The sequence below is a fragment of the Phascolarctos cinereus genome, unplaced genomic scaffold (genome assembly GCF_003287225.1).
Source record: "Phascolarctos cinereus isolate Bilbo 61053 unplaced genomic scaffold, phaCin_HiC Scaffold_5;HRSCAF=322, whole genome shotgun sequence".
Lineage (NCBI taxonomy): Eukaryota > Metazoa > Chordata > Mammalia > Diprotodontia > Phascolarctidae > Phascolarctos > Phascolarctos cinereus.
In genome coordinates this window covers 216,699,401-216,719,224 of record NW_027555958.1, presented here as the reverse complement: position 1 = coordinate 216,719,224, position 19,824 = coordinate 216,699,401, and the positions used below count along the sequence as shown (strand labels likewise).

At 39.8% G+C, this 19,824-nt stretch overlaps 1 protein-coding gene across 3 annotated transcripts in view; it reads right to left on the bottom strand.

Moving 5' to 3' along the window:
• Positions 1-19,824, bottom strand: part of ELOVL5 (ELOVL fatty acid elongase 5) — a 92,286-nt gene that overhangs the window by 8,528 nt on the left and 63,934 nt on the right. For 2 of the 3 annotated variants that reach the window (XM_020993914.2, XM_020993913.2), the window contains 3 exons: positions 18,773-18,960; positions 5,193-5,270; positions 1,236-1,407 (listed from right to left, as the gene is read on the bottom strand). In XM_020993914.2, coding sequence (XP_020849573.1) covers positions 1,236-1,407; positions 5,193-5,270; positions 18,773-18,960 — 438 coding nt within the window. The remainder of the gene's footprint in view (positions 1-1,235; positions 1,408-5,192; positions 5,271-18,772; positions 18,961-19,824) is intronic. The other variant, XM_020993915.2, reaches the window with a different exon arrangement.

The following is a 19,824-nucleotide window of genomic DNA, read 5'->3' as shown; positions in this document are numbered from 1 at the left end:
TTAAAAGCAGAGGAGACACTTCTTAGAGAGTTCATTTCCAGTTTTCAAGTTTTGTTAGAAATGAAAGTTATACACATGCTAATGGAAAATCAAATGGATTACATCAATATATGTGAGTAGGGTTTAAAAAAAACTATATGATGATGATGATGATAATAGTAATAATAATGATGATGATGTCAACAGCATTTACATATAGGGCTTTAAGGTTTGCAAAGCACTTAACACGTTATCTCATTTAATCCCCAAGACAACTCTGTGAGGTGTTATTATTCCATTTTACAGATAAAGAAAAAAAAAGAGGCTAGTAGAGATTAAGTGACTTGCTTAAGGTTACTACTTAGTAAGCCTGGGACAGAATTTGAATTCATCTTGTCTCCAAGTCTACTGCTCTGCCTACTATGCTACAGCCAACCTGGCCTACTCAGGGATTCACAGATTTAGAGAAAGAAGTGACCTCAGTGGGTGTCTAGTCTAAACATTCTCATTTGACAGATAAGGAAACTGAGGTCCAGGGAAGTTAGGTGACTCAAGCTCACAGGAACAAAGATTTAGGTGTGGAAGGGACCTTGAAGGACATCTAGTCCAATTACCTTATTTTACAGATAGAGAAACTGAGGTCCAGTGACTTAGGCTCATATGACCTTGGATTTAATGGTGTAAAAAGTACAGGGCTTGAATTCAGGTCCTGTAATTTAAAATCTAGTGGTCTTTCTACTGTGCTGCTTGGTCTACCCCTTTAAGAAAGACCCAAACACAGTTCAGGAGGGAAAGAAAATCCATGAAATCATGTTAAAGAAGGTTTGAGGGGCTTAACCAGATGCGGAAAGGGAAAAAAAATCTGGGAGGAGAGGTAGGTCAGGGGATCCCCAGACAGCAGCTACATAGCTAGTTGGCTGACTTACAGTAAGACTGGACCTCTCAGGGGCTCCCGGTGTCACTGGTGCCCCAGTCTCTTGAAATATCACTGGGTACTTCTCCTAATCATCCCATTAGGCTACTTAGCACCGGATATTTTAAGAAAGAAAAAAAAAAAGAGTAGATTCCAATATCATCATCTCTCCCTGGGCCTACCCAAGCCTGCACTATACAGGTAAGACAACAAAGTCCAAATTCTTGAGTCACAGCATTTTAAACAGGCAGAGATAGTCCCCACTCACTGAGTGCCCCAAGATTCCAGCTGCCATCTCTGCACGTGCATCTGATAAAGTCACTTCAGTCTGAATGATACTCACAGTGACCACAGGGCACCCAGTTCATGACAAACCACCAAATATTCAGCATGGAGGCGTGGTGGTACACATGCAGGACGGTGATCTGATGGTTGTTCTTTCGCAAAATAAAGAAGAAGGTGTCCATAAACTCAATGAGTTTGGAGAAGTAGTACCACCAGAGGACCCGGATGATCTAAGGGGAATAACAATTACAATACTCATAATAAACAAACTTCATTTATATAGGGCTTTGAGGTTTGTAAAGTACTTTACAAACATTAACTCATTTGGTCCTCACAACTACCCTGGAGAGGTAGGTGTTATTATTATCCCCATTTTACAGACGAAGAAACTAAGGCGGGTAGAGGTTAAGTGACTTGCCCAAGGTAACACAACTAGCAACTGTCTGAGGCTGGATTTGAATTCAGGTCTACCTGACTCTGAGATTCTACGCAGTGGATAGAGTACTGGGCCTGGACTCAGACACTTACTAGCTATGTTACTCTGGGAAAGTCACTTAATCCTGTTCACCTCATTTCCTTATCCGTAAAATGAGTTGGAGAAGGAAATGACAAATCACTCCATTATCTTTGCCAAGAAAACCTCAAATGGGATCATGAAGAGCCACATATGACTGAAAATGATCAAACAACGACAAAACTTCCTGACCCCAGCTGCAGTGCTCTAATCACTGTATCACCTAGTTGCCTCTAGGATAAAAAAAGGACGGAAAAGGAAGAAAGAGGATTAAAGCCTGGTTACCGGTATGTCTTTCCAAAGCTGTCCTGTTGCGGACATACAGGGTGTTCCACAGGTCATCATGTGGTTTTAAGTTAAAACTTATGACTTTTGGGATACCCCGAGTTTCTTAGCTAATTTCTTAGCTTACTTTTCGCTTCAAATTTTTAACTTAAAACGGCACTAGACTTTTGGAACACTCTGAATTTCTTTTTAGTCCTCAAAAGAGTCACACAGAGTGTCTGTTAACATCTAAGAAAGACACAAAGGAGTTCAGTACATCCCACTGCGGCCTTAAAGCCCTGTACTGGAGGGTTCAGGGGAAGGGAACAACTGAAGAATTACAAGAGCAAGGTGACAAGACTCAATAGATATTCATGTGAAAGAGAGTTAACCACCAACAAAGTATGACATAGCTGCCAAAAAGAAAACAAAACAAACCAACCAACAAGCCCTCAAGTTGCTTTAAAAGCCTAATGCCCAGAACAAAGAAGCTGATGGTTCCAGAGGACAACTCTGCTCTGGGTAAAGATCATAGATAGGGTCACAGAGGAAGGGACCTCAGAGGGCACCCAGACCGACCCCCTCATTCCACAGGAACTTGAGGCGCAGAGAGGAGTACTGATTCACTTAACATCACATAGGTAATCTACAAGTGGCAGACTTGGGATTTGAACCCAGGTCCTCTGATGGCAAATCTGGCACTCTTTTCACTACATCAGTGGTCCTCAAAGCATAGTCTGCAGACTCCTGAAGGAGGGGTGGCGGTGGTTTCTAAGACCCTTTCAGGAAGTCTACAAGATCAAAATTATTTTCATAATAATAAGATTATTTGACCACTAAAATATTCCTCCTTTTTTCCAAACATATATCTGCGGGAGGCCAGATTGCCTTCATATACTTCAACCAAAACAATGTCGCAATAGGCTGAATGCAAAAGCTGATGAGAATCCAGCTGTTTCCTATTATGCCAGGCATTAAAGAAATTTGCAAAAAATATGTAAAACAATGCTACTCTTCTCACTACGTTTTTTTGTCTTAGAAAATAGTGATTTTTCATTTTAAAATGAATTTTTTAATGAATCAATATATTTTGAAATTAGGTTTCAATTTCTAATATTGCAAATATTGATGTAATCCACATAAATAAAAGCTTTTTGGGATCCTCAATAATTTAAGAGTAGAAAGGTGTCCCAAGACTACAATGCTTGAGAACTGCTGTGCTCTGCTGGATACATTAGCAAATCTAAGTATGTCTGGAAGAAAATGAACAAGATGTCACAGGAATCCTTGAAGGAAATCGGGCAGTTAACCTGGAGAAAAGAAGACTTAGGGATTAATAAGATATGATCACAATCTTCAAATACCTTAGAAAAAGTGACTGTATGGAAGAGGTATTAAAATTAGACTTTCCTTTGTGGCTCTAGGGGACAGGCAGAGGACCGATGAGCAAAAGTTAGAAACAGTGGTAGACTCAGTAGATGAACAATCAAAAAAAAAGTTAGAATCATTTGAGCAATCCCAAAAGTACACCGTTTTGCCTTACATGGTAGTGAATTCCCTGTCCCTCAGAGTATTCAAGCAGATGTTGAATTAGAATTATTATTCTGTAGGAGAGGAGGGGAATTCCTGCATTCTGGTATGGGGTTGGACCAAATAGCCTTCAGTGATTTTGAAGAGGTGAAATCATTCCTAGACCTCAAGTTCTAGCCACAAAGTAAGTTCTCCAGTGTGAATTATAACTTTAAGTGAACAGCAGGAAAAGCAAGAAATGACAATGAGAAAGATATTTAAATAGGGCCACCAGCACTCATTAATAACCGAAAAGTACAGGTCTTTGGATTCTCTTTGAAAGCACTGGGATTAATCAGCACAAAAAAAGGCTTATTTGATTTCAGTGAATGAAGTGAGGCAGAGAAAAAAGGAGGCCCGATCTTCCGTTTCAGAAGTTCATAGAAGAAGAGGTATCAAACAGAGAACAAAGGCACCGACTAAACACTTGGAACTCGGAACTGACTTCTTTTAAGAGGAGAGGGAGTGCACCTCAACGATCAGCAGATAAAGTCCCAGGTCTGCTGACTAGCATTTAAGGCCTCCCACAACTCGATCCCAACTTAACTTTCTAGCAGATTTCTCTGTTTTGAATGTCTCCCTCTCCGCCCTGACCTCTGCCAGTCTAGCTCGTCTTTGAATCAATAAGCATTCATTACGTGTCTACTGTGTACCAGAGACTGTGCTAGGCCAAAGAGATACACAGAAAAAAATTAAACAGTAACTAGGAGCCGAGAGAGAGAATATAAAAAATAAAATCAAACCCAAACTCAGTTCAAATGCCGTCTCTTCCCTAAAGCCTCAGACATCCACGGACCCAGCACATTCCACCTTACATCACAAGGTTATTTCCACTTGTCTCGTCCTTACTAAGATCATAAGCTCCTTGAGGGCAGGCCCTGGATCCTATTCACAACTCTCTTTATGCAGTAGGTGCTCAATAGTCCACACCTATGATTTTACCAGTGTAGGGAATTCTTCTCAGGGAAGAAATTCCTTTGCCTAATGCAGGTTGGTCCATGACTTCAGAGTCCTAGAGAGCTGCCCAGGACACTACAGAGTTTAGAGACTTGCCAAGGATCTCACAGACAGTAGTCTTGACTCTAAGGTCAGCTCTCTCTATCTGCTAGCTGGGGAAGGAAAGGGCAAATCACTCTAGTATCTTTGCCATGAAAATCCCAAAAGGGGTCATGAAGAGTCAGACTCTCTCAAAAAAGGGCTGGACATAACTGTAAAAAAAAAAAAAGGGGGGGGCGGCTAGGTGGTGCAGTGGATAGAGCACCAGTCCTGAAGTCAGGAGGACCTGAGTTCAAATCCAGCCTTAGACCAAACACTCGACACTTACTACTTGTGTGACCCTGGGCAAGTCACTTAACCCCAATTGCCTAAAAAAACCCAAAAGACTTAACATCAATAAGTGCTTAAGCCCTGGGGGTACAAACAAAGATAAGAAAACAGTCCCTGTACTAAAAGGAGCTCACATTCTAAAACGCAGACTTTTAAAAAAAAATGTCCACACAAGATATTTACAGAGTAAATGGAGGTAATTTCAGAAGGAAGGCACCAGCATGGGAAGTACAGAGTGGGATGGGTAGGGAAGGGCCAGGGAAGGTCTCCTGATGAAGGTGGGATGTGAATGGAGTTTCAAAGCATTAAAAGGCTAAAGACAACAACAAAATGATAAATTACCTTCAAATCTGCTTCTCCTCCACTACGAGTGTCTTGACAGAAGAAATTGTATTCTCCTTCCCATACTCCCGTTACTAACTAAAAAGCACAAAACAAAAACAAAAACAGCCCATCAGTCCATAAGTAACAATAACAATAACAGCTGACACTTTTAAATAAATGCTTTAAGGTTTGCAAACACTTTATGAACATGACCTTAACTGACATCCCAACTAGCCTGCGAGGCAGGTGCTGGAGATCTTATCACTATTTCACAGATGATGACACCGCGGCTCACCAGACACTACACTCCAGACCCCGACATGGGGGAATGTGCAGCTCCAGGACATGCAGCACACTTCCAACACCCTGACTCCACTATCTTCTATCTCATATTACGGTGGGTTTTTTTTTTAATTTTTGCTGATCTTATCCCTACCAGTCAACAGTTAACAGCACTTTATTTAGTGTCTATTACTTGTGCTAGCGATATAAAGAAGGGCAAAAGCCAGTCTTTCCTCTCAAGAAGTTCAAAGTCTAAGGGGGAACCATTAGGAAAACGACTATGTATAAAGAAAGACATTTACAGGATAAACTGGAGACAGTCAACAGAAGGAAGGCACTGGGTTATTACAGGGGATCAGGAAGAGGCAAGATCTTACTCCCTTCTACATCTCTCCTGATATGTCTTTAACACAATAGTGCACAGTAGTCTATATCTGTGATTTCACCAGTGTAGGGAGAGCTCCCCAGTGAGAGGATTCCCTTGGCTAATGCAGCTTGGACTGTAACTTAGGAGCCCTTGAGTTGCCTAGGGCACTGAGAGGTTAAGGGACTCGGCAAGGGTCACACAGCCAGCAGATGTCAAAGACGGTGTTTGAACTCGCGTCTTAGAAGAACTTAAAATTTCTTCTTTTAAAAAAATTAATTAATTTATTAAAGTACTTAAAATTTCAAGAGGCCACCAGGTAGCTGATTTTTGCTCTCTGATCTCCCTCTGGTTTGGCATCTATGCTGTAAAGGAGTAGCCAGAACTAATAACGTGGTTGTATGACCAAAGATGATGATGTTTTTTTTTTTAAAGAGGCATTGGGGTGTACTAGGTGGAACATAGAGAGTCTGAGAATCAGAAGACATGAATTCTTGACCCAGTTCTGTCCCTAGCTAGCTTGGGTCCATTATTTGACTTCTCCGGGTCTCAGTTTCCTCCACTTAAAATATGAGTTGGACTAGGTGTCAGTGCTAATATTTTAGTAGTGTAGGTGGTAGTGGTGGTAGCAGTGGTGGTAGTAGTAAAGACAGCTATAGCATCTATACACTGTTTATGGTTTGCAAAGTGCTTTATTAATATATCTCATTTGATCATTACAACCACCTAGGGAGGTAGGAAACCCAATTTATAGATGGGTAAAGGCAGAGAGGCAGACAGAGAGTTGCTCAGTCACAAAGGGAATTAAGTGTCTGAGGTTGAACTTGAACTCAGGTCTTCCTGACAGGTTTCACTGTTGTTATCCACTGCACCACCTAAATGCCTAGATGCCTCTACGTTCTATGATAAACCAGAAATTGAGATAAACTGAATATAAGGCTCGGCAGCTAGGTGGCAACTGAGTCAGGAAGACTTATTTTCCTGAGTTCAAATCCGGCCTCAGACACTTACTAGCTGTGTGACCTTGGGAAAGTCACTTCACTCTGTTTGCCTCAGTTTCCTCAATGGCAAACCACTCTTTGAGTATCTTTGAGAAGAAAACCCCAAATGGGATCACCAAGAATGGGACATGACTGAACCCACAACAAGAATACAAGCTATGTGGAATAGGATTTGGAAGGTTTGCTTACATTGAAAATCAGTTTTACTAGAAACAAACTAAAATCCCCAGTGGGACTTCAAAAGGAAAAAAATAAGCAAGTTGGAGAGTGGAAGGATGTTGTCTGATAGAGGAAGGTATTCAGGACAACTGTACCCTTGAAGGCAAAAAACAAATGGCAATCTCTTCCCGAAGAGGGAGAAATTCTTCATTCTCCAAGGTACAGTCACCGAAAATATCAAGTGAGGGATTATCCAGTAGTTAGAGGAAGAAGCTGAGGGCCCTCATCAGGGGTGACTGAAGTCTTTGTTTTCAGACCTGAAAACTACAATAGAGAGGCCTCTTTTCTCCAGGGCATGTAACCCAAGATGTAAACAGGGAACTTTCCAAGGCTTGTCAAAACAGGACAATTCCCAATTTCTGGTGATACTGATAGAAAAAAAGAGCTTACAAGATCGTGGGCCAGAAACTCAAGAACATAGTCTGGGCTGTCTTTTCCTCTCCACTGCTCACTCAAATCAAAGTATACAGAACAGAAAACTGCTTTAGGAAGTAAGCAGCTGGCTAAGAAGGTGGTGTCTGAGAATGGGACATTTGATCTCTGGACAACAGCTGAAAATTTAGGGAGTCTAACAAAGGTTGGTAAGAATGTGCTTGCTTGACGTCTAGCAAACCTAATCAAAAAGAGTTACTATAAAAAGGCCAGGGAATAATAATAATGCTAATAGCTTGTATATGGTGCTTACTATGTGCCAGGCACTGTTCTAAGTGCTTTACAATTATTATTTTATTTGATCCTCACAACAACCCTGGGAGGTGGGAGCTATTATGATCCCCATTTTACAGATGAAGGACTGAGGCAAACAAAGGTTAAGTGACTTGCCCAGGATCACATGGCTAAGAAGTATCTGAGGCTGGATTTGAACCCAGGTCTTCCATAGCCCTATCCACTGCACCACCAGCTGCCTCAAAAGCAGAAAAACTGCCCATTTTTCCCCCCCAGCAAGCTATATACCATAGAGGATACCTACAACGATAAAGACACTATGTGAGATACTTGTTAGTTCATAAGGGACAAAATGCAAAAACAAAAAAAGGAACTGGTTATAAAATCTAAAGGCTGCAATATGGCTGTGCTCAGTTTATCCAAGAAGACCTGAAGACCTTAATGCATGAACATATATTTTACCTCATAGGCCTCACTGAAAATTGATGGCTCTGGACAGCAATCCCATATTCAGAAGAAACAAGATAGGTTTAAAAAAAAAAAGATAGGAACACTGTCTGACAACTGGTAAAGTAGAACTGCTCAATTCTTACTTTCTTTTTTTGCTGATGACAAAAATGGCTAACAGGAAGTCCACTCAACAAGACATTTATTAAGCCCTTATTACATAGTTACCTAAGACTAAAGAGATAGTAAGAAAACACCTAACTGTCCCTGATGAATTCTAACCATCTGGCCCAGCTGAACAATACATTATAATCTTAATGGCTGAAAGAAAATGGCACACGAGACTGATGGTCAAGCTGCTGTCCACAAGCCACTCCCAAGAGATCTTGGGGAGCAGGAGAGGCACTGTTATTTGCTGAATAAAGACAAAGTACCCCATTCAAAAAAAAAAAAAAGGAACAGAGCCTGCAAACTATAGTAGTAGTTCAAATACTACAGCAACACCATTGCTTAACATTTATACTTGGCTTACCCTTCCAAGTGACTCTAGGCACTATGAATCTCCTCCAAAGAAAAACTCCCATTTTCTATGAGGGCCTCATTTCATCACTCCTTTGCCAGTGGACAAAGCAAACTCTCCAGGAAGTGCTTAAAAGCAGCCTAGATCATTAGGCAAATCAGTTAGGGAAGTTACCACTAAGACAGTGACTTCTAGCTTCTTCAAGATAGTTAAGTGCTTTCTTGTTGAAAAGCTTGTTTTCAGTTCCAGAATATGAACCATTAAATACTTAATGGCAGATGCAATTCAGTATATATGCACATATCACACACACGAACACATAGACCACAGATCTACTTCTACTGCTGGAAAACGACCTTTGGAGGCCATCTAGTTCAATTCCATCTTTAACAAATGCAGAAACTGAGGCCCAGAGGAGTTTAAGAGACTTGCCCAAGGTCACATCTCTCTGTCTGGTAGAAGCCTTATTTTTTCTTCCAGGGAAAGGTGGAGGGACAACCTCTGATAGGAAGGTTTTCCTGATCACTTTGAACTTGTCTTCTCAGATTACCTAGATTTTACTTCTCTGAGTACATACTGTAGAATATAAACTACTTAAGGGCAGGCAGGATTTTCTAGAGTGTTACACTAGGTGTTAGATGAATGAGTGGATTAAGCTAGGGAGGAGGCAGTAGAGGAAGCAGGTCTTGGAGTCAGGTAGACCTGAGTTCAAATCCAGACTCAGACACTTGCTAGCTATGTGACCCCAGCAAGTCACTTAACCTCTGTTTGCCTTAATCCACTGGAGAAGGAAATGGCAAATCACTCCACCATCTTTGCTAAGAAAACCTCATGGACAATACGGTTCACAGGGCAGATCTCAACAACAACAACAACAACAACAACAACAACAACAATAACAACAGAGTTCAGAGCATTATTGAGGTAAAAGAAATGGCCTTCAGGCACTGTAAGTCTCCTCATACGCAATGAGATGGCCCCGATTCAGACTGTCCTTTTAGCTTCTTTACAATGAATATAATTACATATAGCCTTCCTTTGTAGGGTGGGTGGTCTGGATTCAGCGGCATAATTTTTTTACCTTCTTCAGAACCCCTCTGACCACACGGAAAATGTGGGAGGATTCTATCGGCTTGATTTTTCAGGAAATGAAGTGAAAGCGCCATTGTGCTCCCAAAACAGGGTGGAACAGTTCCCCCATTACGTCTATGTTGTTTCTCAGGGCTGCACAATTGATTCCAAAAACAAACACACAAATAAAGCTAGGGATTGTTATTTACTCTGTTCCTTCCAATAAACCAAGATTATTTTCAGCCACATGTCAACAGGTACCTATCTTGTCCGAGTAAAGCTTGTTTTAATTGGTACCAGCGGATTTGCTGAGCCTATAATTAAACGGCACACATCTCTTGTCTTCAGATGTGTTAAATTAAATCACCAGTGATGACTGGGTGCATCCTGGTGTTTTGAGGACAAGTACTGAACCCCTGACAACAGCTAGCCTGTGACCAGTGTGATGAACAGAACTGAACCTTGCTGTTCAAACATCTGCCACAGTGAGGTCTGGGCATTTTAAAGCTAACATTTCATTTCTTCACAAATGAAGTCATTCGGTATTCGGGTATTGATTCTGTCTTAAGATTCTCTGCTTGGCATCTGGACAAATCAAATGGATTTTTCAAGCTTGAGAGCTACAGGCACTTAAAAAAAAAAAAGACACAGAACTTCTTGGAATGCTCCCAAAAACCAAAGCCAAAAAACAGAAAACCATCTTGGGAACCAAGGTCATTTTAAGAACTCAGAGACCGAGGGGAAAAAACACTGTAGGACAAAGTCTTTCAGTCCCATCACCGCTGCTACTAAGAGCTGAATGAGCAGGCCTGCTTTTGTCTGGGGCCTCTGCATTCCAGAGTTGTCCGCTGTAGGAGGACCTCCTAAAGAGAACCATGAGTGAGAAGTAGAAATGTGGTGACGTGAATGCAAAGCTGACAAACTATCAAGTATCGTTCCTTTCCACGACTCCTACAAGTACAGAGTTAGAAGGGTCTTAGCTAGTCCAACTCCACTCCCATTTTATAGATGAGGAAACACCAAGATGCAGGAAGGGGAAATGATTTGCAAATAAATACAAAAGGCCATTAATGGCAGGCCAGGAAAGGTAACCCAGGTCACTTGACTCCCTGGTCTCTAGGGAACCTTGAAACTCAGATCCTCAACACCTTGACTTGTCTGGATAGCTCTAGAGTTGGCCTCAGCCTTTTCTATAAAACATGCCTCTAAAACCCTTCACAAACATCTTTACCCATGCTGCCCCACATCAGTAGAAGTAGCGGCAGCCAATACCTTTACAAGAATGTGGGGCTGCTTATCAGTCACATCAAATTATTAATACAAGTTTTCCTCTAAAGCAACCTAACTTTGGTGGCATCACTGAAGAATAAATCCAGGAGGAGTATGAGGTTTTGAATTACGACTGTAACTTGTGCAAGACATACAAAGATGTCCATTAATGTCCTTTTGCCCTAGTGGCCCAAGGGAGTTTTGTTTTCTGTTACCGGCAACTCCTTTGAGCCATAATTGAAAATGATTTCAGCTAAGTCACGAGGCCTGGTTTTTTATGTTTGAGAACCAGGCACGGAGAAACAAGAAGTCTTCTAGGCCCAACCTGAATCAGGTATTTGGGGCATTTTGATACCTAACCAAAGTCAGGTTGTAATACTCGGGTCTTTGAGGGCCTCCTACTTTCCTAAGCTTGTCTACCACTAGACAGTAGTTCTCTTTAGGCTCCCTTGCCTATTGAGGGAGTGAAGTGGTGGTTAAGTACAGTTACTATTACAAATAAAAGAGGGACTCTATCCACCTATTTTCTTGTCTTTCAAAGTAACATGGATAAACAAGTAATTGAGAGGGATCCTGTCTACCTATTTTCTCTCACCTTTCAAAGTAACATAGATAAGTAAGTGACTGAGTTGGGAGATGCTCTTGAATCTCTCTCAGTATAGCGATATCAATAAACTTTTACTAGACGCCTACCATTTGCCAAGCACTGGGCTAAGCACAGAAGACACAAAAACAGGCGAAAGACAGTGCTTTCCCTTAAGGAGTTTCCAATCTAATGGGAGACAACATGCAAACAAATACATACAAAGTAAGCTATATACAGGATAAGTAGGAAATAATTAACAGAGAAAAAATGCTAAAATTAAGAGGGATTGTAAAAGACAGGATTTTAGTTAGGACTTAAAGGAAGCCAAGGAAGTCAATAAGTGAAGTTGAGGAGGGAATCTAGACATGGAGGACAGCCACAGAGAAGGCCCAGAGTGGAGAGATGGAATGTCTTGTTTGTGGAACAGCCAGGAGGCCAGTGTCACTGGACTGGACAGTACTGGCAGGGATTAAGGTATAAGAAGACTAGAAAGGTAGTAGGGAGATAGACATCAGATCTAAAATTACTAAATATATGTATTTGGTTGCTGACCCTCCTCTTTCTGACAGAAAGAACCTTTTCTCCTTACCCAAACTGAGGAGCTCAATGCACTCATTTCCCCTTTATCCTTCTTACTTTTCTGCCAAAAAACTCTTAATAAAAAGAAACTGGGTGAAGAAGTAGAGAAGAACCTCAACCTCATTTTTAAAAAGCTATGGCTGAATGAACATGATGGACTTGCAAGGTCAAAGAAGTACTGAAGATTAAGATGGGTTGGTATTATAAGGAACAAGAGGAACCACAGATTTAGAGCTAAGGGACCTTAGAAGCCATCTAGTCCAACACTTTTATTTTACAGATAAGTAATCTGAGGCCCCAGAGACATTAAGTGACTTGCCTATTGAATGATAGTAAGAATTCGAACCCAAGTACTTTGACTTCAAATCCAGTACTTTTTCCAAAGGACCATACTACTTCTGCCAAGCCTTTACTAGACATATTACCAACCCCTGACCTTTAAAACCTTTCTGTACCCTCCATTTCCACATCTGTTAAGTGGGAAATAAGAGTCAGTTAATAAGCATAATAAATACATTTTTCAAAATACAATAAAAAAAATAGGTAGTGTCGTGTGGTCAAAGAGCGATGAATTTGGAGTTAGAGGACCTGAGTTGTAACCGTAGCTGTGCCATTATTTCTCTGTGTGACCTTAGGCAAGTCCCTATCCTTCTGTGGGGTTCAGTTCTTTTTCTATAAAAGGATGGGGGGGGTTGGACTAGGTAATCTTTAAGGTCCCTTCAACCTCTAAATCTGTATTTCTATAAAATCCAATAATCAAAGAGTTGAGAAAGGAACTTTAGAGGTCACCAGGACCCACCCATACCTGAACAAGAATCCCTCTACAACACATGCAACTATAGCCATGCAGTCTTTGCAACCAGTAATAAAGAGAGAGGCCTGAATATGTCTTTCAAGGAGTTGAGAGAATAAAGGGAACTGTGCTGAACCTTATATACTTGGTACATATGTGTTTCTGTCACAGCAAAGTATCAGTGATGTATGCAAGAAATGCATCATATGTTAAATCCTTTAAATACTTAAAAATCTGAATTTCCTAAAATTGCTGCTGCTATTTTAAGAACCCCAAAAGGGAAGGCCAGAAAACCAAGAAATCAATTTAGAGAGCAACGAGCTTCCCAAGCCACTGCTGCTCAATTCTATCATGATACCTTTCAAAACGTGCAATAAAAAGGATGGCCTGTCAGCTTGGTCTAAAAGAGCTTTTGTGCAAGTACTAATGGGATGCTATTAATATCCCTGTATGACCTCAAGAGTTCAGAGAACACAGGCTTGACTGGCCAATAAGCCCATTAAATATGTATACATCAAATGTTCCAATTACTTTCTTGTTTTATAATACACAAAATTACTTCACAAATCTTAAAAAAAAAAGCTACAAAAGAATGTCATTTGATTTCGGTATATATACACACATATTCCATTTAAAATATTAGCATTTGTGATTTTTTGACATTCTGAGAGATGAAACATCATTTTTTTTTTCTGGAAAAAATACAAACCCTATTTGTCTGGCAATTACAGCCCTCAGAATCCTCTACCTTCCAGCCAAACTGGCTCACTTGCTATTTCCCACGCAAATATTTCCATTCCTACTTTTGTGCCTTTGCAAAGGTCGACTCTCCTCATGCAACATATCTGTCATGCTCTTTCTCACCTCTAGTCATAAACAGTCAAGGGTCACCTAGGATCCACTTCCTTCAAGAGAGATTTTCTTAATTTCCCTACTTGATAGTGTCTCCTGAAGTAATTTTGTATATACCTTGAATTTACTAATGTGAGACACCGTCCTCCACTTCTCTCCCCGCCTCCCCGCCCCCCAGACTAGGAAATGTAAGCTTCTTAGCCCCAGTGGTGAATAATTAAGAGAATGTAAGCTTTTTGAGGGCAGGGACTGTCCCAGTTATATTTGTATCTGCAGGACCTGGCACAAATAAGATACATGATGCTATTTAACAATTACTGGACATCTAGGAGTAAGAGAACATACAAACATACATACTTTGGTGCTTTTAATTCATGAATTCTTTGGAACAACAGTTTCAGATAAGGTAAAAATGGGGTTTAGGTACTTATGTATATATATGTTTTCCCCTCCTGGCTGCTCCATATGCTCTTGGTGGAATAATTCAGTTCAGAAACGGTAAGGGGGAAATGGTTACAGAGGAAGTATTCCTAAATACAAATATCTTGCAGACTATATCGTATCTTAACTTGCAGTTCCAACTTCCCCTCTTGGTTCAACCAACGACTGATCTCAGGTTAATTCAGTTTAGATAAAATTTTAAGATTTTTTTTTAATCAGTGCAAACATATACTGAAATCTATGTTCTGACAGGCATAAAATGAAAGATCTTCATTTTTTTTCTCTCAGAACAGACTCTAAAATAACAGACAACATCCACTTGGAAGCAGTGGCTCTTAAGTTGAGGCAATATATAAATAATGAAGTGGAAAGAATACCAGATTTTGAGTTGAAGGGGTCCCCCTTCCCCCCCCCTGGCAACATTTACTATAATTGTATGACCAACCTACTAACTGTCTCTGAGGCCTGTTTCCTCATCAATAAAATGTTGGGGATGGATTAGGTGATCTCTAAGATGCTTTTCTAAATTCCAAATTTACTATAACCTCCAAGTTCCTTTCTCTCTTTCTTTTGGTAATAATTGCATTGGCAAAAACCACACCTAAATGATGAACCAGGTTATAGTCTACATTTCAAAATTTAATTTCATGGTCTTCAAATGTCATTTTAGTATTTTTTTCCTTTATCTTACCCCCCAACTCCTTTCTCTTGGTACTTGAGTCTTGGGTTTCCCAAGACCACTTTACTCTTCCTTCCTTCCTTCCTTCCTTCCTTCCTTCCGTTTTCCTTCTATATCTCTCCCTTACACTGACTGAAAGCTGATTAACTTCAAACTCTTCAAGGCTGGCATGGTTTCTTAACACAGACTTAAGAAAACAAAAATCTTCATGACAAGTTAGCAAGAAGGCAAGACAAGTCTCTGTTAATGGTCAATAAAAAAATGAAAACCTTAACCTTACAATGACTAGTATAGCCTGGAAAGTGATTTGGTTACTGCCAGGTCTACACAGGACCAAATTCACCTGACACATAAACATCAATTCTAGACCAGGAGTATCAGTCCTTGACCTCAAATCTACTTAAAGAGAACACAGCCTATTGTATTTATTCAAGTACTTTCTCCGTGTTCTGGTCCCTATTCCCTTCTCCGTGTTCTGGTCCTTATTCCCTTTTTCCTGAGTGCATCCCTGGTCCCTCCTCCCCCATGCCCTATACAAAACTGAAGAAGACAATATAGTGTGGTTTTCTCACTTCAGACAAGTCCTAAACCTTCTACCCTCTTCCCCAATCTTTAAAATGAAGGTTAAGAATAGCAAAGGAGGGGTAAATGGATTTGCCTGACAAAAGTAAGAAAAATACTTTCAGAAAACTGACAGTGAGAAAATTATGTTGTTCAGGGGACTCTTTCACCAGTATGGGATCAGACTAGAATCTGAAATTCTTTACAGCTCTTAAGATTCCAAGATACTTAAAGAGTAGGCCAGGAGTTCTAAGTATTACTTAGCAGTGCACAGGAGGGAAATTCTACTTCCAGTTATATGGGTACTATAATGCATCAGGTTCACCTAGTCAGGCAGCAGTTATACACAGTTCTCTTTCCTTTTTATAGTAGTAGTATACCTGCTAAAAAGAGGATGAAAGTAAAGAAAAAACAACAACAAGGAACATATAAGCTGTATATTGTCTAGAAGGGCAATCATGATGGTGAACCAGATTCTGATAACGCCATATGAGGATCTGTGGAAGGAATCTGAGAGGTTTAGGAGATCCCTGAACCAGGGGTCCTTAAGCTTTTTTGTGTCATGGACCCCCCTATGCAATCTGATGAAGCTTATGGACCCCTTCTCAGAATAATTTTGTTGACTAGGTTCATAACTGAAGGAAATGTTGAATTTTGGCTAGAGGTTCAAATACACACATATTTTTTTCCCCATTCATGGATTCCCTGAAATTTGTCCACAGACTTCATCTAAGGAGGTCCATAGATATTAGGTTAAAAACCCCTGACAGGAGGGCTATCTGGCTATCTTCAAGTATTTGAGTGGGAATGTGGAAAAAGGATCAGACTTGTTCTTCTTGCCTTCTGGGGCCAAGAGCTAGTATCAATAGGTGGAAGTTGCAGAAACAAATTTTGGCTGATGTTAGGGAAAAACTTGCTCACATTCATAGCCACCCAAATGCAGAATGGGCTGCCCTGGAAGATGGTGGCTTGTCTCTAACCAGAGCCATGAGCAGAAGCTAGGTGGGTGAACGCTTATCGTGGGTGTTACAAAGGGAGCCTTTTCAGGTATGGGTTGAATTACTTGGTCTCTGGAGTCTCTTCCAACTTTGAGATTTTTGTGGTAAGAAAAATGCTGGGGAGCTATAACGTTTTGAGGCAAACATATTTTTACTTGCCTGTCACCTTATAATTATTGCACTAATTTGTTACTGATTCAAAATTAAGATCTGAAGCCTTTTCTAAAATATACTGGCAGAATATGAAAAATGCTCAATTTATAAAAAGAGAAAAAAAATCCAAATTTTATGTTTAGGAAAAAAATAAATATGCCAAATAACATCTTAGTTTTTTGTTTTCTTAATCTGGCTATGTATTTTTAAAAGTTGCAGAATGTTGTACAAAGAATAGAACACTATCTTTTGAACTATATAAACAAAAGTTTCCTTAAGCAGATGGCTCTATCATCTATAAATGTAAATGGGAAAAATAAAGCATTTACTCAAAGGAATCTGTCTGCATTGTTGTTAAGTCACTTGTATACTGATCAATGTTCTGCACACATTGTTGAGGCCAGAAGTCCCTGAACTTCATTTCTGTGAATAGCCCCTGCCTCCAATCCTCCAACATCCATTCACGGAGGCTAATTAAACTTCCTTTGTTCTAGAACAGGACAAAAAAGGGAAAAAGGCAAAAAAAAAGGTGAGGGTTTTACATGACATTAACAGATCATATTAAATTACAATTTAAGGTTATATGGGGTTATAACAAGTACCAATAAAATGACAGTATATAGTAAAATAAAGACACTTATCTGTCTTTTAATTTAAAACTATCTTTGTCATTTAAAATACTTTATTTAGTTGCTTGTGACTGTAAAGTCATTAACTTCTTTATATTTACTTAGTTTTTGATTAAACATCGCTGTTTCAGTAAAGAAATCTATTCTATGTAATATTTTTTTTAAAAAAAGAACATATTTATTCACAATCTAACCACTCAGCTTAGACTGGTCTGTGAAAATATCTGTGGAAGAATGTGATTTCTTAATTAAACAGAATCTTTTACACTGGGGCTCAATAAGAGATCCATCTACATAAGGGAAGGATTTTATCTACCCAACTGAGGTGAATTACAGAAATTTCCATTTTCCACCAGCATAAATCTCATTAAGCTCCAGCCTCTCCTTCAAACTCTTAACTTCAAGAGTTAATATCATACTACAACACAAAGGAGATGAAAAATGTAAATGTGAGGAATGAAGTACTGAAGACATTCTCCATTGCAAAATGGTGCCTGGAAATCAGCCCTTTGTAAACCTACAGAGGGGCAGAGCTCTGAAGGTTTCTAAAAGAGTAGTAGATTCTTTCTTTACTCTTGTCCTAGGAGTCACAGAGAACAAATTATCGAGCCCCTGGGCCTCAGAGGCATATAGGTACATTCCATAAAACCAGGCAATGGGAGAAATAAGGTGGGTTTAGATTGGACTTGTCCTTTTCATTAAGCTATAGCACTGTCTCAGAAACAACCTGATCTGATGAGCTCTTGATGATGTAGGAGAAATTACCAAATCTGAACTGAACTCAGTCCATGTACCTAGTGTATGTAAAACCTAAAACCAGGCTTTCTTCTAAACTTTAAAAAAGGACATTAGTCTTAATGGTCAAATCTCTAGTTATTTACTTCCATCTGCTCAAGGTAGAGTGTGCTCACATTCACCAAACCAAGCCAAAGCAAAAAACACCTCCTCCCCATAATCCCTTTACATCCCTGAAAAAACCAAACAACAATAACAAAAAATCCCAATCCCCAAAACCCACCAAAATGAAACCAGCAAGTACCAATAACTTATTTGGTGCTTATTATTATTAAATAAAATGTTCAGGGTTTTTTCCCCCTTTTTCTCACATTTGGCCTAAATTTCCCCCTGAATTCTGCTGGCATTACAAAAACTCTAGGAAAAATCCACTGTAAGATTCTGAACCCTAAAAATGTGATATGTTAATCAATAACTAACTAAAAGTTCAAACCTGTTTCCACTAAAATAATAATAAGCAGCAATACTGAAAGTAAATAACTGTTTCCACATCCCTCTTTCTGTAGGGGATGTTTATATAAAGACACTGTGGCTATTTAGGATAAAACCACTGAAAACAGATGTTGCATTAGCATGACCCCTTCTCTCTGCTTCCTTTTCTTTATCATTTTCAGGTCAGCAATAGGTAGACAGATAGGAGGGAGTCAAGAGTAACAGTCAGAAATAAAAATAAAATCTCAACCCATCTCCTACCTCATAAAACATATATAGAGACAGCAGCGTAAGTCCAAGGTTATAAACCACTAGAATGCCCCTGCAGGAGACTGGCTGTTTATTCTGCATGTATTTTGGTCCTAGCCATACGATTAATAAGTATAAGACAGAGAAGACAAAAGTAGGTATATAGTTATCCAGAAGAAACCACCCTTTTACACGGGAATCTGAAATAGAATAAAAAAAAAGAAAAGAAAAACATTTAGTGAATGGAAACAAATAGTACAGATATCCAAAATAGTGGAAACATGTCAAATATTTCTTCAGAAAGGAGTTTTTCTGAACCATTTTTTTAGACTGGTCCCTTTAGCAGAAGGCCATCTCAATAAAAACTAACAAAAACCACACCTGCAGTACCCTTTCCCAGGTGAATTTCCAACAAGTTTTGTAGACAATAAACTTCCTCAGGATGGGTTCTGAAACATGTGGGAATGGAGATTTTATTTAAACTTGTTACTAAGAGAAATAATGCATCCAAAACAAACATTCCTTTCCAAAGAAATGTTTTTAAGTAAATTAAGGGCCAAATACTACATTTAAACTAGGTCTTTAGAACTGCATGTAGGGAAGGAAGACAAAACCAAAAAGTGGTAGTGCTGGAATTCGGAAGTTGATCGTGCAGGCCCTGTCTCTGTCTGTGTGGCCAGCAAAGCCAAGCCCAAGAGGGGGAGGTACTGTTAGGCTAATGATGTGGTTACTCTAAGTAGGTGAGGAGCAGCTATGGTGAAAATACTCAGAAAAGAAACTCAGGAGAAGCAACAGCAGCAAAATAAGTAGAATATTTAAAGCAGGCAGAATTGAATGACTGAAAGCAATAGAAAAGAGGAGAACTGGATAGAGGTAGGGAAGGCAATGTGGCTTGATGGGAAAGGCCCTCCACTGATGCCTGAAGACCTGGGTTCTGATACAGGCTTCTGCCCCAGGTGTGGCCTTAGGCCAAGTCACTTCCCCTTCTTCAGGCCTCAGTTTTCTTCTCAGTTAAATGAAGACTGGATCATCTCTTAAGGTCCCTTCCAACTCTAAAATCCTAT